General features: G+C 45.7%; 1 protein-coding gene across 1 annotated transcript in view; it reads left to right on the forward strand.

Annotated features, from left to right (window-relative positions):
• The window catches only part of CLNK (cytokine dependent hematopoietic cell linker), a 209,011-nt gene that overhangs the window by 95,457 nt on the left and 88,604 nt on the right, over positions 1-24,950 (forward strand). The window contains exons 4-5 of the mRNA XM_086407495.1: positions 9,177-9,205; positions 21,308-21,348. Of these exons, the coding sequence (XP_086263621.1) occupies positions 9,177-9,205; positions 21,308-21,348 (70 nt within the window). The remainder of the gene's footprint in view (positions 1-9,176; positions 9,206-21,307; positions 21,349-24,950) is intronic.

The following is a 24,950-nucleotide window of genomic DNA, read 5'->3' on the forward strand; positions in this document are numbered from 1 at the left end:
CACAATCACGAAGCCTCCAGTGTCGATTCTTCGAGCTGACATGTCCTGAGAAGGACATCCCCAATCACGAAGATTTCTAGCAGCGATTCTTAGAGCTGGTCCCTGGACCAGCAGTATCAGCATATCTGGGAGCTGCTTGGAAGTGTAAGTCCTCAGCCCCACCACTGAATCAGACACTTGGGTTTTAGAGTCTGAGCCCCTGGATTAAACAAGCCCTCCCACTGATGATGACGGCTGGGCATGTTTGAGAACCTCGACATCAAACATTGTTACCAAGAGTGCAAGCTTTGGAGCTGGAGTAAGAGGCCTCTGGGCTCAGCCCTCTCAACTAGATAAACGAGATGGAAGGAAGAAGATGTAAGATAGGGGTGCGGGAGGGTGGGATGGAAATGGGAGAGAACGCTGTCCTCACCTGTGAGAGATCACTGCCCTGGGGACCAGAAAAATCAAAGACGAGGAAGACAAAGCCCCTGCCATCAAGATGCTCAGCCTCTGGTGGAAAGAAACAAAAAGGCCGGTGTCACAGAACACAAGACACTGGGCCCCATGCGGCGGCCGAAGCAGACGCAGGCCCTGTGAGCTCGGGGGGTGGCAAGGACTGGGAGCCGGAGGGCTTTCTCAAACCCACTTTCTAGGGAGAAGCCAAGCCAAGGCTCACACTCCAAGTGCAAGGCTCTGTTTCCATCCCCATTCCTGACGAGGCCATTCCTAACAGCGTCGCTCACGTTTCCCACATTCATACTCTGTCCAATGCATCACCTCACTGTCTAGGGATTTTTCTCTCCCACCATTAATACCTGCAGCAATAGCCAACTCCAGGGGACCAGGTGGAGCTGGCTGTCAATTCTCAGGCCCCAGGAGGCCGGTCCTCAGGGAGCTGGCTTCCCTGTTCCGTTCAGTGCACTGGGAGGCCCCCTGCCGGCTGTCCTTGCCAGGCACCCCTGAGATCACAGCTCAGCTCGGGATGGGCGGCCACAGCTGTAGGTCTGAGCTTGGCTTCCCTGGTTTTCCCCTTCCTGTTCTTCAACTGCTCTGAGTATCTGCGGCGCCGAGAGAGATGTTAAGAATCACTTCTGTTCCCTCTGGTCCCCTCACTGTGCAGAAAGTGTCCTTCCTAAAGATTCCCCCAAGCTGAGAGCTTTACAGAGGGTGCCAGGAGCTTTCAGAGGATGCGTGGGAAAGTGTGCTGTCCCCCCAGCTCTCATCTGCAAGGAGCTCCTGCGTCAGCTCCTATGTGGAAAATGGTCAATAAACACAGCTGAACGGAATAAGAAGAGCGGGAAGGAGGTGGATAAAGTCAGGATGCCCCAGGATGCTACGAGCTTGTACTCCTCCCAGCACCTGGCAGAGACTGGATCCTGAAATAGGTGATAAAAGAAACTTTTCACGGAGCAAGAAGGATGGAAAAACAAAAAGAGAGAGAAGGGAATTTCCTGGCAGTTCCGTGGTTAGGACTTGGCAATTTCACTGCCGAGGGCCTGAGTTCTATCCCTGGTCCAGGAACTGAGATCCCACAGGCTAGGCTGCACAGCCGAAAAAGAGAGCGAGAGAAACAGGGAGAGATGGCAGAACAAACGGGAGAGGGACAGAGAGCGTGTGGAGGGTGGAGGGGATGGTAGATTCAGGCGTTGCTCTGCCCACTGGAGCTAAAGTCGGCCTGGCAAAGTACCGCGCTCTGCACCGCTCACTCGTCTGCTGTATGACCATCAAACTGCCAAATAAATTTATTTTCCTCTTTGAATATTTGTCAGGAGCTTAGATAGCATATATGGAAAGGATTGTAGCTCACAGGACATGCTTTCTGTCCCCAAAGAACTTAAAGTCTAGTTGAGGAAAGAAGGAAAAGTGAAATTTAATATGAGATTTATGTAAGAAGTTAATAACTATACACTGCTTTGAGCTACACCAAGTGTACAGTTAGAGCTAGAAGGGCTGACACAGAAGCTTAGAGGAGGGAAGGCTCTGGGACCCTGGTAGGGTAGGATGCCGAGGGGGTGAGAGTCAGACTAGGCTGCCCCTAGGCAAGAGTGTGGTGGGGGCTATGAGCGTTTCACAGTTCAGAATGAGATCAAACACTGGCAGTGTCTTTCTGGGGATAACTTCAGGGAGTTGCATCCTCCCAAATATTTTTCTGTAAAAACAAAATAGAAAAGAGAAGATTCTTAGACCTAGTCAAGGATATCTTTCGCAAAAAAAATGAATCCATAATCCTCCTATGCTGTTGGTGGGAATGTAAATTGGTGCAGCCATTATGGAGAACAGTGTTGAGGTTCCTTAAAAACTAAAAATAGAGCTACCATATGATCCAGAAATCCCACTCCTGGGCATACAACCAAAAAGACAAAAACTCTATTTCAAAAAGATACAGCCACCCCAAAGTTCACTGCAGCACTTCTTACTATTCACAACAGCCAAGACACGGAAGCAACCCACGTGTGCATCCTCAGACGAATGGAGAAAGGAGATGTGATATATATACAGAATGGAATATCACTTAGCCATAAAAAAGAATGAAACAAGGCATTTGCAGCAACATGGATGAACCTGGAGATTATCATATTAAGTGAAGTCAATCAGATAGAGAAGGACAAATATTATATGATATTGACTAATACGTGGGATCTGAAAAAAATAATACAGTGAATTTATTTATGAAACAGAAATAGACTCACAGACTTGGAAAACAAACTTATGTTTACCAAGGGGGTAGTGTTAGTTGGTCAGTCATGTCTGACTCTTTTGAGACCCCATGGACTATAGCCCGCCAGGCTTCTCTGTCCATGGAATTTTCCAGGCAAGAATACAGGAGTAGGTAGTCATTCCCTTCTCCAAGGGATCTTCCTGACCCAGGGATCAAACATGGGTCTCCTGCATTGTAGGTGGATTCTTTACCATCTGAGCCACCGGGGAAGCCCCACTAAGAAGGAAGGGAGGAGGGATAAATTGGGAATTGGGTATTAGCAGATATACTCTATTTACAGTAGATTAACAACATGACCTACTGTATAGCACAGGGAACTATACTCAATATCTTATAATAACCTATAGTGGAAAAGAGTCTGGAAAAGAATATACATATATAATTGAATCACGTTTCTGTACACCTGGATCATTGTAAATCAATTATACTTCAATTTTTAAAAGAACATTTCCATCACCTGCCCCTAAAAAGGAAGGAACCATTATTCACTTATTAAATACGAGACTTGATCTGATTCCACCTTGGTGTGAATTTCATCTGCTTCAAAGGAATAAGGAGTCGTTCCTTATTCTCCGACGTCAAATTTGTAATGAAAACTGGAACCAGTCCCCGGGGGGGGGTTGCATGCACACCCACGGACCAGGTTCCTACGTGCTGGACACCCTGCAGGCCTCTCTGGAGGAGGCCGAGTCTGCATGTGGACCCAGACGTGGGCTGTGGTGGGGCTCGAGGCTGTCACTCCGGGGTTGTTCTCTTATCTGTGTTTCCCTGCCGCCTGCCTCGCCGTCATCCACCTGCCCCTTCCCTCCTCTGTGCTCATTCAACAACATGCTTTTGTGCATAAGCTGCGTTCCAGGCACTGTGTTAGGCACCTGGTCTCCCCTTTAGGAGCTAAGGGCCTGGGGTAGGAAGTTTGAGAAGGAGAGTTGGGCTCCGCTCTGGTGACATAAGTGTGGGTTCCACCGGGCAGGTGCCAGGTGATCAGAGGAGGGTTTGGGTGCCTATGTCAGGGAAGAATAAAAACCCACACTGTTGAGGCCTGTCACACCTCTTCCTGAGACTGTTACACCCCTGTCCTTCCCTCTCCACTCGGACATGTGTGCTCCGGCATCACTTTCCTGAGATGCGGCTCTGATCATCCTTTATCCTCTGCGTTAAGATGCGTCACACCACCTAGAGGTCAACACAGTCCTTCCAGCTTATCCCTCAGGCTCCCTGCCCTCCAAGCTCCCTGTGCGTTTCCACACCTCCGCCTGTGTGTCTCGCTGATGCAAACCCTCCCCATCCCTCAGGGAGGTGGAGAGAAGAGGGTGGGCCCATCAGGTGGGATATACAGCACTAACATCCCATCGTAGCCCTGACACTGATAGCAAGATACTATCCAACAAGAATTGCTATGAAGTTTGAGTGAAATGAGCTCCCAACATGCTGCAGATAGAGCAGGAAGAAGGGAATGAATTTAGAAACTTGACCTCTACCTTCACTCCTTTTTGTTTTATATTTAAAATGAGTTTTGCTGTTGTTTTTACTCATTAAACTGTGTCCAGTTCTTTTGTGACCCCATGGACTGTAGCCCACCAGGCTCCTCTGTCCATGGGATTCTCCAAGCAAGAATACTGGAGGGGCTTGCCATTTTCTTCTCTAGGGGATCTTCTCGACCCAGTGATCGAACCCGCATCTCCTGCATTGGCAGGCAGATTTTTTTTTAATCACTGAGCTACCAGGAAGCTCCTAAAATGAGTTTGAAAAGTGAAAGTTGCTCAGTTATGTCTGACTCTGCAACCCCATGGACTATACACTCCATGAAATTGTCCAGGCCAGAATACTGGAGGGGATCTTCCCAACCCAGGGATCAAACCCAGGTTTAGGTGGAGTCTTTACCAGCTGAGCCACCAGGGAATCCCAAGAATACTGGAGTGGGTAGCCTAACCCTTCTCCAGCGGATCCTCCTGACCCAGGAATTGAACCAGGATCTCCTGCATTGCAGGCAGATTCTTTACCAGCAGAGCTACTAGATGTAGTGACTATTAAAAAAAAATCAGTCATTTTCCCCCAAATCAGAGAATTTTATTCTAAAGTCATCTTTCTATTTCAGGAGCAGAGCTTTCAGTGAGGTATGGAGCTGAGCCAGTTAATCCTGGAGGTTTGGGAAAGGGGATGAAATCACCCCAACCACTTCCCAGGGGGTTTGCTGCCGCATTCTGGACCAGCGGCAGGTGCCTAGGGAGACCCAGAGGGGCCCACCAGACTCGAGAGGGTGATGAGGAATTAATCTCCAAGCCAGGAGCCTGACCCTGGAGACAGGATCAAGTCCCGTCCCTATGGGACCGGAATAACACACCATCCAAACTCTGTTCCCATGGATAAGACAACATGCGTGCACCCTGCCCGCTCCATCAGACCCAGTTCTCCCAGGAAGCAAGGGGTGGAGGGGGGAGGAGTTTAATCTAGTACCCTCGAAAAATTAAAAATGATTAAACCTTTTAAATTATTAAGAAGTATTAAAAATTCAAACTAACTCAGAAATTAAACATCTTCATTTGTAATGAGCCTTAAATATTGAAAACCACGAACCTCTGGAGGCCAGCTTTGGTCACTCCATACACCATGAACTGCCCTGCCCACCATGTGGACACCTGCCTGTCCAAGCAGAAATAGAGAGGGACAGCTGCTTTCCTCAGGGCCCAGATACCAAAAGGAGCAGGAGGGTCGGGAGGGCAGAGGGGCGGCTGCCAAGCGACACACCATCCAGCTGCGGCCTGTTCACACGTGGCCACGTGATGGATGCTGTTGACGAAAGCAAGCCAGGGAGCATCCTTGTCATTCCCTGGCAAGAGGCAGCTTGCTAACCATGGGCCTTGCTTAAGCACAGAGAGAATGCATCAAATCTCCAGGAAATCTGCGAGCGGCATCCGTCATTAATCACCCTGGGCTGTCAGGCTATGAAGAGTGTTAACACAGGAGCCTTTTCAGAGTGCTTGTCATCTGCTGGTGTTGAGACATGGTCCGCACTCCAGCCAGACATACCCCTGGAGTCCAGGACGCCTCCCCAGACCCCTCCTTGCAGCCTCCCTCCCCACCCCACCCCACCCCCACCCCGGGCTTTTGGGCTCAGCTGGAATAATAACATCATTCCTGCCTGGCTGCTGCTTCCTCTGCTAATTCATCTGGCTTGCATTGACGCACAGAGGACCCTGGGGTGCACAGTCCCAGAGGATATGACATATGAATGAGCACTGTGGCTTTGGGGCCCCACCAAGAGGAGTCAGCAGATAAACCACTTGCAGACGGCTTTACAACTGGGAGGAAGCTTCCAGAGGCAGGGAGCCCGGCGGACTAAGTTGTTGCCTCAGCTGGTGAATAATAAGGCCAATCCTGTCACTGCTGATGGCTTTCCGTGTCACTTCAGACACGTGACTCCTAAGTCTTAGTTGCATCTGCAAAGCAGGGAAAGCCCACCGGCCAGAGCTGAGCCCTGCTCAGTGCCTGAACAGGTGTTTTTCCCTTCAGATACGCTCTTTTTAGCATCCCAAGACCTCAGTCCAGCCTCCAAGAATCTGAAACCTGCAACCACAAATTGGACATTATTTCCAATGTACTTTCAGATGTTGATGGTCTTTGAGTCTAAAAACTGGATGGGTGAGGGCTTCCCTGGTGGCTCAGTGGGAAAGAATCCACCTGCCAATGCAGGAGACACAGGTTCGATCCCTAATCTGAGAAGATCCCACATGCCACAGAGCAACCAAGCCCATACACCACAACTGTTGAGACTGTGCTCCAGAGCCGGGGAGCCACTGCTACTGAAGTCCACACGCCCTAGAGCCAATGCTCTGCAACAAGAGAAGCTACCGCAATGAAAAGGCTGGGCACGGCAACTACAGTGTAACCCCCGCTCGCCACAACTAGAGAAACGCTCGCTTGGCAACAAAGATCCAGAACAGCCAAAAATGAAATAAGTAAATAAATAAAATTTTAAAAATAAAATAAAAATGGGGGTGAGGCTAAGATTAGACAGAGAACGAAATCTTAATTTAAAACCTGAAGCTCCTCCTCCAGTCCCAGGAAGAGGGTGCCTCGCTCTCAGAGTCCCCGGGTCAGGACCCCATCCTGCCTATGCTCACGCGCTCCCGTCTGTCCATGGCCTGCCACGCCCACATCAGGCTGCCTGTACCGTCCCAGAAATATATCATTTCTGTCTCACACATCAGGAGTTGCAACTCTGGGGAGCCTTTCGTGGTGTTAATCAAAGACCAAGATGTCAGGGAAGAGGTCATGTGTGGAAAGTGTCAAGAGAGAGCTCTCAGGCCCCAGATAAATGATCTGCTCCTTCCTGGCTGATTTACTGTTAATTTCTGCAGAATCTCGGGTAACTTGAAAGAGAGCCAAGAGCGAACCACACGGCACCTCAGGGCAGTGCACAGTCCTTCCAAAGCATGGCTGGCCAGCGCCTGCAGGCAAGGGCCAGGGGAGGTGGCAAGGATCTTGGGAAGGGGGGTGTCCCACAGGCTGGTGGTAATTCCTTCGATCTTGGCAGGATGGGATGAGCCATGGAGCCCTGTGAACCCCACATTTCCTCCATGAACTTGGAACAGTGGTAGCTACCCAACAGAATCATTTGTGGCATGAACCTTGTGAGAAGAAGGCAACAGGCTGAGCTGGAAGTGGGGCTCGTGGGCTGTGATCTCCTGGTGACTACGATCTCCCAGCTTAACTCTTCTGTGCCTGGCATCCCAGCCACCACCAACGAGACCTCATAAATATTTACACCTGGTGTGTGTTGCGATGCTCAATTAATTGCTCCTGTGACGCACTTTGAGAGCCTCGGAGAATAGGTACCCTGCAAGGACCAGGGGTTATTAAAGGCGCAAACAACTAAGCTCACAGCAGGCTCATCCTTTAGAGCTCTCATTACCCCAGGGCTTTTCAGATCATCACCCGAAATCTAGGGAAAAGGAGCTTCCAAAAGCACACTGGGGAATGTGTCCAAGGGGGAATGTGGCGGCCAGGAGAAGACCTCACTGGTCTTCCCAGATAACTTCACCAATGAAGACATGCAAAGGCCTGAAACTATTTGGAAAAAATAAATAACAATTCATCCTCACTAGTCGTCAAGGAAGTGAAACAGGTAAAAAAGAATCAAGCGGCAAGTAGGAAAAGTTGTCTTAAATGGTTTTAAACGGTCGTGGATTTAACAGTGGTAAGATGGGATGAGATGATCACCCCTCACTCTGTAAACAAGAATATAGATTGAAAGATTGATGCAAACCATCCAGAAGGCATGTGAGTGATATGAAACAAGGAGCTAAGAAGACGCACAATATCATTGTCAGACACTTCCGCTGCACTTGATGGAGTCTCTCCAAGGAAATACTCAGCAATCGGATTCAAAATGCAACCAGGGGTCCACAATGCAACATGATTTACAGTTTCAAAAGGGAGCAAGAGCCTAATTTCCCCCTGCAGAAATCACACAGCAGATAAATAGCATGTTTCTTAGTAACAGTTAAAGATCTACAATGCAGTTTTTATTGGAGTACAATTGCTTTACAATGTCATGTTAGTTTCTTCTGTACCATGAAGGGAATCAGCTGTATGTATACATATATCACTAACTCAATGGACGTGAGTCTGGGTGAACTCTGGGAGTTGGTGATGGACAGGGAAGCCTGGCGTGCTGTGATTCATGGGGTCACAAAGAGTCGGACACGACTGAGCGACTGATCTGATCTGATACATATATCCCCTCCCTCTTGGTCCCCCCTCCCACCTCCCCCATCCCTCTCCTCTAGAAGAGTTTGAGCTTCCTGTGCTTTATAGCAGGGTCAATAGACTTCACCCATGGTAGTGTGTATATGTCAGTCCTAATCTCCCAATTCACCCCTGCCTCCCCTTCCTCCAGCATGGGCTCACACGTCTGTTCTCTATATCTGTAGGAGCCTATGCATTCTTTCATATTATTTTTAGGCATCTATATATCAAAATGCATGCAGACATCCTCATACACACATGTGCACATATGCCTGTGAAGTGAAGTCGCTTGGTTGTGTCCAACTCTTTGCAACCCCATGGACGGTAGCCTACCAGGCTCCGCCGTCCGTGGAATTTTCCAGGCAAGAATACTGGAGTGGGCTGCCATTTCCTTCTCCAGGGCATCTTCCCAAACCAGGGATTGAACCTGGGTCTCCTGCATTGCAGACAGACACTTTACCGTCTGAGCCACCAGGGAAGCCCGTACATATGCCTGAGCCTCGCCGAAATATTACCTGTGGTGTTGACTGTTTTTTTCTAGATGCACTTCTCTGTTTTCCTGAATTCTCTGTAATGAGATGTTCCTTTGGGTCTAGAACAGCACAAGCACAAAGGAAGTGCTCTACAACTTGATTTGTGACCTGCCTTCGATGACTACCTGCTCCTCTGGGGAGGACAATGAATTGAATGCAGCAGACACTTACCTTGGTTCTCTTTTCTGTCCTAGGTCATGGCCCAGAATCGACAGTGCCACAGGTAAGTCAGGGCCCCCAGGCACCGAAGCAGTGGCAATGTCAGCAGGAGTCTGTTATTCCTCCTTCCATCCTTTTCCATTTTTCCTTAGATAAAGCTATTGGCCTGTTCAAGGCGACGTTAGTGACTTAGAGTCTTTCCCTCTGATTGCTCCCAGGCTGGAAGTCTATGACGTCCACAGCTTTGGAGGCTGCCAGATGAGGTGGAGATCCTGGCTCTCCATTTATTAGCTGCGTAGTCTTGGATGAAGCGCAGATCCCTGTGGGCCCCAGTTTCTTCATCTGCAAAATGGGTAGAACTCTGGCAGCGTGCCAGTATTTGTGGCCACTCATTAGTGTTTGTTCAACTAAACTGTACATAATGGACTCCTTCTAAAATATGTGTTGGGTGGATGAATGAGTCAGAAACCACTTTTTGTGCTTCTCCTATATCTCTTTTAAAAGGGCCTAGTTCCTGTTAGTAGACACTTATTTAGGACCCTGTTAAAGTTTGAATATTCATCTTAGAGTATTGTTATATCAAGGGAGGTCCCATAAAATTTCCTAGAAAACTGACGGCTAGAAATGATGACTGGAACAAGACTTAAAAAAAAAAAAAAAAGAGAAATCGGGAATTCCCTGGCTTTCCAGTGGTTAGGACTGCAAGCCTCCACTGCCAAGGGCCTGGGTTTGGTTTCTGGTCAGGGAACGAAGATCCCACGAGGCATGGCCAAAAAAAAAAAAAAAAACAGGAAATGAGAAATTGACCAGAGGGAGTGTGCAAAGAAGCAATAGGGGCTTTGGGAGTGATGTCAGCACAAATGAATTCACAGGATTCATTGTATTATATTATATATAATGAATTATTCTTTATATTACTTATAATGTGTTATATTCATATAACATACGTTGGGAGAGTATAACCAGCACCCGGTGTGCCCCGCACAGCAGCGAGAAGGAGGAAAAAGCAAAATCAACTTTGCAAGTATGAATATAAATAAGAAACAAACGAGTAACCAGGTCTAATCCTTCTTACAAAAGCCTCTCAGTCAGGTCCTAAGAGAGGCTGCACTGACTCAAGGTGTGTTACTCGGTCGCTCAGTCGTGTCCAACTCTTTTCTACCCCATGCCTGCCAGGTTCCTCTGCCCATGGGATTCTCCAGGCAAGAACACTGGAGCGGGGATCCATTTCCTTCTCCAGTTCTCTCAAGGCTGTTGTTTCTAAATCGTACTAAGTCTCTGTTTTCAAGCATATTTTCCCCACATGCTTGCCACCTCTCAACACTTTCTACCATCCACTTAGAGTTTGGGGAGCAAGGGCGGAGGGGCTGTAGAAAATTCTAAAGGGGATGGTGCCTCAAAAGAGGTTGCTAATCTGATTCAGTGGCTGGCGAATGTTAAGTGTGACCTGTATTCTCTCCCTCGGGACTTGTTCTCCACCTGCCTTAAGGGAGAGGGAAACTGACAAACAGATTCCATTTCATTAACAGCATTCTAGAGACACAAGCCGGAGAAGGCAATGACACCCCACTGCAGTGTTCTTGCCTGGAGAATCCCAGGGACAGGGGAACCTAGTGGGCTGCCGCCTATGGGGTCGCACAGAGTCAGACACGACTGAAGCGACTTAGCAGCAGCAGCAGCAGCAGCAGCAGCAGCAGCAGCAGAGACACAAGCAAGGAAACAGAAACAAATCAACCCTGCCTCCAAAGTTGAGAGAGATGAAGCTGCCCAGACTTGCCCAGAGCACTTGAATCCACACCCTAACAAAAATACTTAGTGAACCAGACCACCTCAGCCTCTGCAAGCTTACACACTATGGCCAGGGTCTACTTAACTAGAATAAAGCCGATATAATTAAAGACGCATGTGATGATTTATATAAAAGACAGTTTATCACCATGATATTTATAACATTCCCAGGTACTTTAAAGGCACTTGCAATTTTGTATCATGCGACTCATTGAAAATATGGTAAAAATACAGTTGAAATTAAAAGAACGTCTATATGAAAGAATACTACATAGACATTAAAAATGATGATCTTGAAGCATAGTCACTGAGGGGTATATTATAGCAAGATATTATATGAAAGGGCAGGCAAAAAAACACGCACACACATTGTGATCATATACACATAATTTATATCATGTCTGTATATGTGTGCTTGTGTGTGTGTTAGTGATTTTGCTCTAATTAAATATTTATAGTGGCTATCTCTCAGTTGGGGAAGATTCTGCCTGCAATGCAGGAGACCCTGGTTCGATCCCTGGGTCAGGAAGATCCCCTGGAGAAGGAAATGGCAACCCACTCCAGTGTTCTTGACTGGAAAATCTCATGGACAGAGGAGCCTGGCGGGCTACAGTCCATGGAGTCACAATGGGGTCACACAACTTATCAACTAAACCACTATATCTTGGTATGGGAATATTATTCTGACTTTACTTCTCTTTTTTGCTCATCTGTATCTTATGGTTTTCCTACAGCAGCATATTTTTTATGCTCAAAACAATCTATCAAAAAAAAAAAAAATTCTCTAGGCCTAGAAGACAGACACATATCCAAACTTGGACAACCTGTCAATATCAACATCTTCGGTGATGTTGATATATAGAAAAGAGTGTCAAGGTTTTCCACAAAATAAACTCAGGAGATTGTCTCCTTCTACTGAATAAAGATTGATATTGGAGAGGACAGCCCATTTAGAAAGTGCGTCCTTCTGTCTTAAGTCACCATACACAATAAAAACACTGATAAAGACGCTTGTTGTTTGACTCAATTAAACAGACAACAAATTTCATTTTGCACAGGAATACTTGTTTTGTTTTGGTTTTTTCCTAAGGAAAATCCGTCTTAAAGTTTGTGGGTTTTTTTTTTACCCTCACTTCTAAAAGAAAAAATAATATAAATTTTAAGACTTCGCGGGGAGGGAAATGGTAGGTAAGGAATATGTGAGCATCCACTGCCGCCTGCTGGCCATTTCTAGGTAGTGCAATATCTGTATTACTATAGCAGAGGCTCGTTCTCCCCCAAAATGCTGGGGAAGCTGGTGAACAGAAACAAATTGAAATGTTAACAATTGAAATGCAGGAAAAAGCTCTCCACCCAGTTTTCATAAACACAAGCCAGGATTCCAATCATCCGTGGGTTGATAAGCCCACGGATTTACAATTGCCTTCAAAATCCAGTGTGTATCAGAATCTCAGCAGCAAAAAATGCTTATCACAAACCCATGCCAGGGTTTGTTCTTTGGCAGAGCTGTAGTGAGGCCAGAAGGATAATTCTAATTCAGGTACTGCTAGGATAGTCTTTTGAGAATCACTGGCTGAAGAAAAAAATATAGACAGGTGGATGGAAACTTATCAAGTCTGCCTCCACCAAGAGGCAGCTGCCTGTTTAAATATCATCATTCATTCATCCATCTACCCATTCATTCAACCAACTGAGGTAGTTTCTTAATATGTCAGATACTCTAACCAGCTTTGACCACGAATTTTTGTCTGTTTGTTGTAATTGATAATAATTCTACTTAATGCATTTATCAAAGCACATGTAACATCAGTACACTAGAATACTCTTAAAAATACAAAATGGCATCACAATTCAATGAGATATCTTGACCACAAATTTTTGAAAAGGGAAATAAAAATGAAAGGTTCCCAGGACTCGGCTAGTCTGAGATTCTCATACCATACTTTACAGATGAGGAAACTAAGAACTAGAAAAGGGAAGTGAATTTCCAAGAGCTATCTGGTGAGAACCTTGAGCCTGTTCTCCCAACTCCCAGTGAATGTTTCCCATACAGCTATGCCTGCAAGTTTAGACTATTTGTGACTTGAAATTCACAGATCATACTCTTCAGATCAGGAGACTATGATTCAGTGAATAAAACTGAAATTCATTCACTGAAAACTGAAATCTAGCCAGAAGTGCTAGATGACTGAGCAGGTAGACAGATAGATAGATAATTAATAAATGGATAGATAGATAGAGATTTAATATGTATTAGATATACAACATACATAAAATTGCTGTTCAGTTGCTGAGACGTGTCCAGCTCCGTGAGACCCCATGGAGGGCAGCACACCAGGCTTCCCTGTCCTTCACTATCTCCCGAACTTTGCTCAATTTCATTTCTGTTGAGTCAGAGGTGTTATCTATCCATCTCATCCTCATACATAAATTACCTATGTCTGTATATTCTATTTCCATTCTTTCTTTCCCTGCCTGCTTCCCTCCTTTCTTCCTTCTCCTCTTGACTATATAAGTCATATAGTCAAGATTTATTCAACATCATCATCCTTGACTCAGAGACTGAAAGTAACTCTAGGAAGTCCCTTCCTGCCTTTCCCTACAGCCATGGATGGATGCCAAACAGAAGAGGTTCTAAAGTTTGGGACCAGCCAGGGTGCAGAGTGTAAACTACCCCCTCTTCACAGACCAAGAGGAAGAACAGGCTGATGCCTTCCATCCCCAAATACCTTCAAGTTTTTAAAGGATAAAAATGGAGAAAGGCAGCCTCATGTGGGAGAAAGAACCTGGGATGTGAGTGTGGAATTCGAATATCAGTGAGTCCAGAGAATGAGAGAAAATGGAAAGAAATTAACCTATCAGGTGGGGTGCATGCCAGACCTTTTATAAACTTGTCTAATTTAGCTGTGAAGGGGACTACAGAGGATGAGATGGCTGGATGGCATCACTGACTCCATAGACGTGAGTCTGAGTGAACTCTGGGAGTTGGTGATGGACAGGGAGGCCTGGCGTGCTGCGATTCATGGGGTCGCAAAGAGTCGGACACGACTGAGTGGCTGAACTGAACTGAACACATTTTATTCTCTTCAATGCATGATTAGCTAAACAGGGCCCAAGCGAAACTAGGAAACTTGTGGAGACACCAGTAGACATAGACAGCAATGGCACAGAGCTCAGCTTCATCACAGCACACGTGTAAGCTGGGCCCCAGCGGCAGCCTCGGTTTCTCAGTCATTGACTCCCGGAGCCTCTTGGCTAGAAGGGAGCTCTGCTCGAAGAATCCTTCAGAATAACTGGTAGGTGCTTGTAAACAGCTGAATGATGGAAAGGCACATATTTTGTCTGAAAACGGGCACCAACTAATGAACAAATTCCAAATATAGATCTGAAGATCTGAAGATCTGGACTGAGTGAAAAAAGATTTGGCCTTGAAGTTGACCTTGAAAAGACACGAAATGCAGAACACAGCAATTCCTTAGAGGGGCACTGAGCCGGGGAGTTATTTATTTAAGCTTCTCAGCAGTTATTTGGGGTAGATACTCTTATTCCTGGGCTTCCCAGGTGGCGCTAGTGACAAAGAACCCTCCTACCAATGCAAGAGATGTAAGATTTGTGTGCAACTTCTGGGTCAGAAGATCCCCTGGAGGAGGGCATGGCAACCCACTCCAGTATTCTTGCTATGGACAGAGGAGCCTGGCGGGCTACGGTCCACAGGGTCGCAATGAGTCCAACACAACTGAACGACTAAGCACGCAGGCGCACACTCTTATTCCTCCCAGGCTTACGAGCTTGCCACGAGGTCACATGGCCAAGATTTGAACCTAGAACTTCTCATTATGCTTCTGGGAAACATGGGCCCATGCCTTTGATCAGAGACTCTGCTGTGTTTGTTAATGGAGAACGCCGCAGCTGAGAACAAAATTTAAGGCAGCAAGACACTTTTAAAAAGAAATCGTGGAGCTTAGACATGACAAATGTTTATTTTCTATGTAAGTCAAGTCTAAAGGTAAACAGTTCAAGGCTGTGTGGCAGCTCTGTTCCATGAAGTTCTCGGAAACCCTGCCCCTCCTGCCTTGCTCACTCTCATCGTCTAAAATAGCAATGTCTGCAGGAGGGAGGAAGGGAAGGAAAAGAAGGAACGAACAGCACACAGAAATTTTCCTCAAGAAAGTTTCCCAGAGAGTGTGAGTTGATTTTCCATCTCTTCCATCAACCAAAACTTGGACCCATGGCCAAGTGATGATAAGGACATGTCATAAGATACCCTGCTACCCATGAGGGGTTCTAACGCGGAGAAGCAAGGGGAAAGGTGTGGGGGACACAACTGTCTTGGCTCTGGGTACTTAGTGATGGGAAGTTGGGATTTACCAGCCTCTTGCTTTTACCAGATATTTACGAGTGAGTTCCAGTACTTGGGCCATCCGATGCGAACAGCTGACTCACTGGAAAAGTCCCCGATGCTGGGAAAGATTGAGGGCAGAGGGGAAGAAGGTGTCAGAGGATGAGATGGCTGGATAGCATCATTGACTTAATGGACATGATCTTGGGCAAACTTCGGGAGATGGTGAGGGACTGGGAGGCCTGGCCAGCTGCAGTCCCTGGCATGGCCAAGAGTCGGATGTGACTGGGCGACTGCACACCAACCCTCACCCTCACCATGCCTCTCTCCCCTGTGTCTCTCTCTCTGAAATCTTGTGACTAAAATGAAAGCAGAAGCTCATTTTGCTTGGGGATCCCATCTGCTTTGGGAATACAGTCATCTGAAGGGCCTGTGAACTGACTTCACTTCGTAGAGAAACAGAAAGTTTGAGGACTCTGCGTTTTCCTACTTCGTCTCCTCTTCTCACACCAGAGAAGCATATTTTCTTCCCGGGACCAGCCCAGGATTTCCTTCTCCTGTGACCACTCACGGTAGCAACACTCAGATGCTCGGACAGCCACCCCATCCCTGGAAAGGGGTTGTAGACCAGGCAGCAATCTTGCACCTCCAGGGGCTTAAGTTCATGGACCTGTTTATTAGTGAAAATAGTCTGAGTCTCTCTGAAGTGTTAGTCGCTCAGTCGTGTCTGACTCTTTGCAACCCTGTACACTGTGTAGCCCGCCAGGTTTCTCTGTGCATGGAATTCTCCAGGCAAGAATACCGGAGTGGGTTGCCATTCCCTTCTCCAGGGGATTTTCCCAACCCAGAGATCAAACCCACATCTCCTGCACTGGCAGGCGGGTTCTTTACCTCTGAGCCACCTGGGATGGCCCACCTTCCACGGCATGAGAGTTGGAGTATCTATGTCAGTAATTCCCAGACTTCTGAGGCCAGAGTAGATACCACCATGGGTGCTTGTGTAAAAAGCACTTGGTCTGCTCAGGGACCCAAGTTTGCTTTCTTCTGTTTTCTAAAGCAGCCAAGATGCGACTGGTCAGGGGACCAAAACTTGATGGGTATATTGGACACTTGCCACACCTCTGTAGGCATGAGGTGTCCACGTTCAAGACCAAAGTCTGGGGCAATTGCCCCTGCCAGTAAGGAAATCCCCCTGAGTTTACATGGCACATATTCATCTTCACTTCCCTCTTAAAAATAACTTTTAGGGAAATGTTGTCTTTTGTAAAAAAAAAAAAAAAAGAAGAAGAAGAAAAAGAAGAAAAGAAAGACGTCTCCTTGAGGAGCACACAGAAGTCAGTCATTCTCTGTGGCCGTGAGGGGCCCTCCACTGACACGGCATCACTACCACTCTTTCAGGAGGATAATGTGGAAAGCTACTGAGCAGCTTCCTCATCTTTCTAGAAAACAGCTCTCTCTCTCTGAGAAGCCAACCTACCTGTCAGGCCCAGGAAGACTCAAAGACCTGGAAGAACTGGGGGGGAAGTCACAAGGGTGAGGATCTGGGTCCAGCAAGAGGGAGTGCCAAAGTCAAGTTCACTCAGCAAGGGAGAGGATCAAGTTCATCTTGAAGTTCCATCACTGGTTCCATGTCCTGGGTGTTTCTGCAGCAGACTGGTTATTTATTGTCACTTACCATACACAGAGTTAAGGAGCAATCGGAGCCTGGGGTCTCACCACTGCCTCGGGGGAGGCAAGCACCACCGTCTGTAACTGTGTAATATACTCGTTGGCTTGCTTTGTTCCTACACGCTATGGAGAAGTTGAGCAGGGTATATTAATCAGGGAAGACTAACATATATAATGCATAAACTACAGAGCTTAGTTGTTCTGCTTCCCTGGTGGCTCAGACAGTAAAGCGTCTGCCTACAATGCGGGAGACCCAGGTTCAATCCCTGGGTCGGGAAGATCTCCTGGAGAAGGAAATGGCACCCCACTCCAGTACTCTTGCCTAGAAAATCCCATGGATGGAAGAGCCTAGTAGGCTATAGTCCATGGGATCACAAAGAGTCAGACACGACTGAGTGACTTCACTTTCAGCTAGTAGTTTAATAAAATAAAGGTTTATTTCTTGCTCACATCACAATCCAATGGAAAGTGAAGGGAATGGCAACCCACTCCAGTATTCTTGCTTAGAGAATCCCATGGACTGAGGGGCCTGGCAGGCTACAGTCCGTGGGGTCACAAAGAGTTGGACATGACTGAGTAACTAACACTCATACTTTTTCCAAAACACTCATTCAGGATTCACTCTGCTTTTTCCCAATGGCTTCCATTATCCCTGAGGGCCTTGGGGTCCTCTGTCTCTGGCCAGCCACTGGGGCAAGAGTGAGAGATGGAAGGTCAAGTGGGATGGCCCGGAGTGGAATCTACCACACCTTCCGTGTCCCAGTGGCCGTAGCACCAAGCCAAGGCCACCAAGTGGAAGGGACACCAAGAACTGTGTGCCTGAGCAAATGGGGTTTGATGAGCACACAGCATTCTCACCGCCGTGCCAGATGTTGAGGTAGTGAGGACCATGGCTGGAGGATGCTCCTAATTTTTACCTGATGTTGATAGTCAGAGATGGTCCCCCAAGGCAGATGACATTTAAAATATAGTATGATGGATGACGCTTTTGAACTGTGGTGCTGGAGAAGACTCTTGAGTGTCCCTTGAACTGCAAGGAGATCAAACCCATCAATCCTAAAGGAACTCAACCTTGAATATTCCCTGGAAGGATTGATGCTGAAGTTGAAGCTCCAATACTTTGGCCACCTGGTGTGAAGAGCTGACTCATCGGAAAAGACCCTGATGCTGGGAAAGATTGAGGGCAGGAGGAGAAGGGGGTAAAAGAGAATGAGATGGTTAGATAGCATAACTGACTCAATGGACATGAATTTGAACAAACTCCAGGAGATGGCAAATGATAGGGAAGCCTGGTGTGCTGCAGTCCACGGGGTCACAGAGAGTTGGGCACGACTGAACAACAAAACTACAGTGATGGATAAGAAGGATCCAGGCCTGGGCAGAGCTGAGAAGAGAACATTCTGGACTGGCGGACAGTGCATGCAATGTGTCAGAGGCAGAGGAGCTTAGCATACAGCATGGACTTGAAAAGAGGCTGATGTGCCTGGAGTTCAGAGGAGGAAGAAACTGGAAAGAGATGAGACCAGATACAGGGCAGGAGCTGGGCTGTGCTGGGCTGTGCTGGCCTCCGGGAGCCACAGCAGGAAATCTGGACTCTGTTTCATGGGCCATGAGTGACGGGAGCTGATTTACAGGTTCAGAACCGTGCTTTTAAAATTATATTTCCAAAACTCTGTGTTGTTCATAACACAGAAAGGTACTGAGGGTCACAGAGATAAAAGACAATCCACTCCCTTCCCTACAGGAGGACAGCGTGTGTATACAACAAAGAAGCAATCAGATGCTGCCTCTTTTTATTTAAGTGTCGTGGTGAGTGAGACAGAAAACAACAGCTCTAACGATTTAGCGAGATTAAAGTAACCTGGAGTGGTCAGAAAGGGAAGCCCCAGGAGAATCTCAAAAGATACTGAGCATTTTGGAAAACAAAACGGAGGAGGCAGGGACTCCAGGTGGAATCAACACAAGCAAAGACTCAGAAGGGGCGTGTACGGTACATGGAGAATCCAAGCGGGGCTCAGACTGCCATGCCACTGAAAGAAAAGACTTCTCAGCTCTCTATGAAGACGTGGTTATAATGACTATGCTCAAGGAGGCCAATCTCCTAAAATGAAATGATACTGAACCTGGACTTATAGGCACTGCTGTCCTGGATCATGAAGACCAGAGAAATGCCCCAATAATTCTGTGCTCATTTGCTTCTGCCAGACCTGCTGGTGTAACGGGTGGCTTTATTCACTTAATTCATGAGAGAGTGTGTGTGTGTTAGTCACTCGGTCGTGTCCAACTCTCTGACCTCACTGACTGCAGCCCTCCAGGCTCCTCTGTCCATGGAATTCTCCAGGCAAGAACACTGGAGTGGGTTACCGTTTCCTTCTCCAATGCATGAAAGTGAAAAGTGAAAGTGAAGTCGCTCAGTCATGTCCGACTCTTAGTGACTCCATGGACTGCAGCCTTCCAGGCTCCTCCATCCATGGGATTTTCCAGGCAAGAATACTGGAGTGGGGTGCCATTGCCTTCTCCTCATGAGAGAGTCCAAATTGCTAAAGGGCTGAAAAACCTGTGGGTTTCTCTGCCCGGGATCTCAGTAGTGGGTGTAACTGTACTGGGACAGGAAGATGGTATTAGTGCCCCAGGGGGATGGCCCCTTCTGGTCCCACCACCAGGATGGACGGTGGACAATGCAGACAGGATTCCACTCCTCCTGGCTCACTGTCTCAAGGAGATTCGCTTTGGCTACTTGACACTTGCCCCATGCTTGAGTCCTAGGCAAATTCCAGAGAACTGCATTTCCACTGAGCCAAAGTTTCATGAATTTACACATTATACCGTACAAAAGACTTGGGCATGCTGACACAAATTCACAACTATTAATTTTGTGTTTCGGTATGGGAAGAGAGGGCTTCCCAGGTGGTACTAGTGGTAAAGAACCCGCCTGCCAATACAGAAGCCATAAGGGCTGCCAGTTCGATCTCTGGGTCAGGAAGACCCCCTGGAGGAGGGCATGGCAACCCACTCCAGTAGTCTTACCTGGGGAATCCCATGGATGGAGGAGCCTGGCGGGCTAGAGTCCATAGCATTGCAGACAGTCGTACACGACTGAAGCAAGTTAGCACATACACATGGGAAGAGAATTTAGGGTGAATGGACAAAAGTTAAAGAACACAATGAAACTGGACCAAATGGTAGCAATACATAGCATACCATAGTCCTCTACGCTATTTGGACACAGGCCAGAAATTTGCCCTGAGAGTCTCATCAGCCAAAGAAGGAAGGGAAATACGCTCTTTTCTAGGACTGATGCTTTTCCTTCACTCAAAGCAAACAAAAAGCCAAGCTGTGTGCAGCTTCCAGTCCTGAGACCTGCTAGAAGCTTCTCACATATGTGCTAATAAAGACAACATGATAAGAACATTTTCTGCCTATGGTGTTCCTAAATTCAGACTAACAGCATGAACCTATTTTGCAATTTAGGAAAATTAAGTCTATGAGGAAGCAAAAAGACTGTAGGCTATGTGAACAATTCTTTGGTGGTTTTGCATAATCTGAGAGTGAAATGTGAAACATTTACCCTGACTGCACTAGATAACCTTTGGGCAATCTTTCATTGATCAAGTTCAAAGGAAGCAGTTGAGTGTTGAAGCACCCCCGGCTGAGCAATATTCATTCAACAAATGCCTATCAAGAACTCTTGTGGTCCATTTGGGCCCTGCAGCCGAAGCCAGGGAGAGATGAATAAGTAGATACGGTCCCTAAGCTCAAACTAGAAGGGGACGACAGAGGATGAGATGGTTGGATGGTATCCCCGACTCAACGCACATGGGTTTGGGTAAACTCCGGGAGTTGGTGATGGACAGGGAGGCCTGGAATGCTGCAGTTGATGGGGTCACAAAGAGGTGGACGCGACTGAGTGACTGAACTGAACTGAAGCTCAGACCATGTAGTCTGTTCAAGAAAACAATGTATGGATAGATAACAATGTGTGGATAGAGTCGGGCAAATGCAACATGTGTGTCAGAGGGGGAGGGGACAGCACCCCAGGTCCTTGGCTGAGATGCTGCTGAGTCATCACTTGGGTGCAACTAATTTCGGGGCAGAGTTCCTTCTAACTTTGCTTCTCTTTCAGTGGGAAAACTTACCTGCTGCAGAAAAAGCCAGCCTTCTGAGTTGGGATTTGATTTCCTTTCCTCCTTTTCCAATTGCCCCTGTTAGGCAAGAGCAGCTGATGGAGCGAGAAGCATGAAAATGTGCACTTCATTTTGAGCAATTACAGTCAAGAACAATTAACTGAAATGAGCACAAGATTTCTGGAGAAAAACAAGGGCCCAGTCTTTCCAATGTTTTGCAATAACATTTTGCTGTTTTTGTTGGCAGGACAGTACCAGACTATTAATGAGCCTCTTCTTCTTGATGGTGTAAGTCAGCTGCTTTCTTTACCTATTTTGTCAGTCTTTGATATTTACAAAGTAAGTGGCTTTTTTCTATGTACTTGGTGAATTGTAAAACATTAAACTTTTCCAAATGGCATGATTTCCTGGCAGAGAAAAGTGCATTTCAAGTCTTGGGTAGAATACGGTATTCCTATAATACATGTAAATCAAATCATTGTGCTGTATGCCTGAAACTTACACAGTGATGTATGTCAATTATTTCTTGGTAAAGCTGGATAAATAAATAAATATATTGAGGCATTAATACAGAAAAAGACAAAAAAACACATATTTCAATTCCTCAGCTATAAAATGGAGATAAAAATAAACTCATAATGGTCATTGTGAAGACTGATTAAAATGAAAATACCAACACATGATGCTGGCAAGTGTGTGGTGAGAAAAGCACCTGCCAACACTCATAGTGAAATTTTAAATAACAAGAAATTCTTTGGAAAGCAATTTTATAAGATTAAAAAATATAAAAATATTTATTTTCTTCAATCCCATAATTCTATGGGACAAATTAAAGAATTAACCTAAAATTTGGATGAATAATTAAACACTCATTTATGTTTTATAATATATTTTAAATGGCAACACACTGGAATCATGTGATATATTCAATAATAGAAAAATCACTGAATATATTATGATAAATCCATATTGTTCTGTTGTTCAGCCACTCAGTCATGTCTGACTCTTTGCGACCCCATGGACTGCAGCACATCAGGCCCCCCTGTCCTTCACCATCTCCTGGAGCTTGCTCAGACTCATGTCCACTGAGTCGGTGATGCCATCCAGCTATCTTGTCCCCTGTCGTCCCCTTCTCCTCCTGCCTTCAATCTTTCCCAGCATCAGGGTCTTTTCCAATGAGTTGGATCTTCACATCAGGTGGCCAAAGTATTGGAGCTTCAGCTTCAGCATCAGTCCTTCCCATGAATATTCAGGACTGATGTCCTTTAGGATGGACTGGTTGGATCTCCTTGCAGTCCAAGGGACTCTCAAGAGTCTTCTCCACACCACAGTTTGAAAGCATCAGTTCTCCAGTGCTCAGTCTTCCTTATGGTCCATCTGTCAAGTCCACACACACTGCGGGAAAAACCATAGCTTTGACTATACAGACCTTTGTCAGCAAAGCGATGTCTCTGCTTTTTAATATGCTGTCCAGGTTTATCATAGCTTTTCTTCCAAGGAGCAAGTGTCTTTTAATTTCTTGGCTGCAGTCACCATCCGCATTGATTTTGGAGCCCAACAATATGAAATCTGACACTGTTTCCATTTTTTCCCATCTATTTGCCATGAAGTGAAGGAACTGGATGACATGATCTTCATTTTTTTAATATTGAGTTTTAACCATCTTCTATTAATAATAAATCAATAGATATAATATTAATTGTAAATTAATCATATTTACAAAGAATTTTAATGACTAAAAGAAAATTTTAAATTTATAATGTGAAATCAGCTACCTAATATTATAAATAATTTAATTGTTAACAATTATGTGTACATAATTTAAATAGCTTTAACATATCTATAGATGATAAATGGAATAGATAGAAATGATAGAGATAGATGTATAGATAGATGATAGATATATGAATAGATAGAATTTACCTGTAAAATCTTTGGTTCTTTACTTCTTGAAAGATTTCTTTAATAATTAAAGCTATGAATTCTCACCCTAGGACACACATGCACACACAATCAATCCCAAAATATTTTATAAAGTGGAAGACTTATATATACTGAGCTTTTAGTAAGAACCCCCAATATTAACAGTAGACAGATAATAGAAAGATTTATGCTGTCTCGTAAAGAACACAGACTGACTAAATTGCATTCCACCTTTTGTGTTGAATGATCAGATTTGCCATGAGCCAAACTGAAGCCCAGAAAGTTTTCCAGATAGGGGTCTGGTGAGTCCCCACTGTGCTACTGCTTACCTGGAGATTAGACTCATCCTATAACTAGTCTTTACTTTTACCAAACTGCTTTGATAGAGTGATGATAGAAAAAGGCATGCACTTGGAGTCTTAGGACTAGTAAGCCCTATATAAATATATATTTATAGTATATGTTCTGCATTATTCTTGTTCTCTAATATATATATAGAATATATATTATTTATATAACAATTAGAATAATACATATTATACATATTAGATTATTAATATATATTATATAATAATATATAATAGTATTATATATAGCCCTGGGATTTCTTTGGAAGGAATGATGCTAAAGCTGAAACTCCAGTACTTTGGCCACCTCATGAGAAGAGTTGACTCATTGGAAAAGACTCTGATGCTGGGAGGGATTGGGGGCAGGAGGAGAAGGGGACGACAGAGAATGAGGTGGCTGGACGGCATCACTGACTCGATGGATGTGAGTCTGAGTGAACTCCGGGAGTTGGTGATGGACAGGGAGGCCTAGTGTGCTGCGATTCATGGGGTCTCAAAGAGTCGGACACGACTGAGCAACTGCACTGAACTGAATATATATTATGTATATTAGAGAATATACATATATAGAGAGAATATACATAATAAAGAATGAGAATAATGCAGACTTAGAATTTAAATTGGAGAAGGCAATGGCAACCCACTCCAGTACTCTTGCCTGGAGAATCCCAGGGACGGGGGAGCCTGATGGGCTGCCGTTTATGGGGTCGCACAGAGTCGGACACGAATGAAGTGACTTAGCAGCAGCAGTAGCAGCAGAATTTAAATTTAAGCCTATCTAATTCTAGTTTCCTACACTATAGTAAAATCATCTCATAGATTTTTTTCTGCTTATACAATGAGATAAAGTACAGAAAGAACCTAGGACATATAAACTCCTTAACAAGTGTTAGAGAGGCTTTAAAGGGCGGTGAACAAAGCATGATGGGTCGGCTTCCTTTATCTCAGACTCTCTTTAATAGTAGCTGTTATCACAGTAGCATTCATAATAGTATTTACAGCTAATATTTGTTGAGTGCTGACCATCAGGCAATATGCTCAACATTTTACATACGTTGTCTCATTAAGACACTTCTGGTAGTCGTTAATCCCCTTACTCAAAGTATAGTGTACTTTTACCACTTTTATTTCAGGCTGCTGCTGCTGCTGCTGCTAAGTTGCTTCAGTCCGTGACCGACTCTGTGCGACCCCATAGACGGCAGCCCACCAGGCTTCCCGTCCCTGGGATTCTCCAGGCAAGAACACTGGAGTGGGTTGCCGTTTCCTTCTCCAATGCATGAAAGTGAAAAGTGAAAGTGAAGTCGCTAAGCCATGTCCGACTCTTCTCGACCCCATGGACTGCAGCCCACCAGGCTCCTCTGTCCATGGGATTTTCCAGGCAGGAGTACTGGAGTGGGGTGCCATTGCCTTCTGCTTATTTCAGGCAGAAGAGCTCTTTTCAACATTTCTTGTAAGGCTGCTCTAATGGCAATGAACTCCCTCAGGTGTGTTTGTCTGGGAGAGCCTTTATTTCTCCTTTATATCTGAAAGGTAACTTTGCTGGGTAGAGTATTCTTGACTGACATCTTTTATCTTTCAGTATTTTTGACTATTCCCTGGTAGCTCAGTGATAAAGAATCC

The sequence above is a fragment of the Bos grunniens genome, chromosome 6 (genome assembly GCF_055505025.1).
Source record: "Bos grunniens cultivar Pamir isolate PY7600 chromosome 6, Bosgru_T2T1.0, whole genome shotgun sequence".
Classification (NCBI taxonomy): domain Eukaryota; kingdom Metazoa; phylum Chordata; class Mammalia; order Artiodactyla; family Bovidae; genus Bos; species Bos grunniens.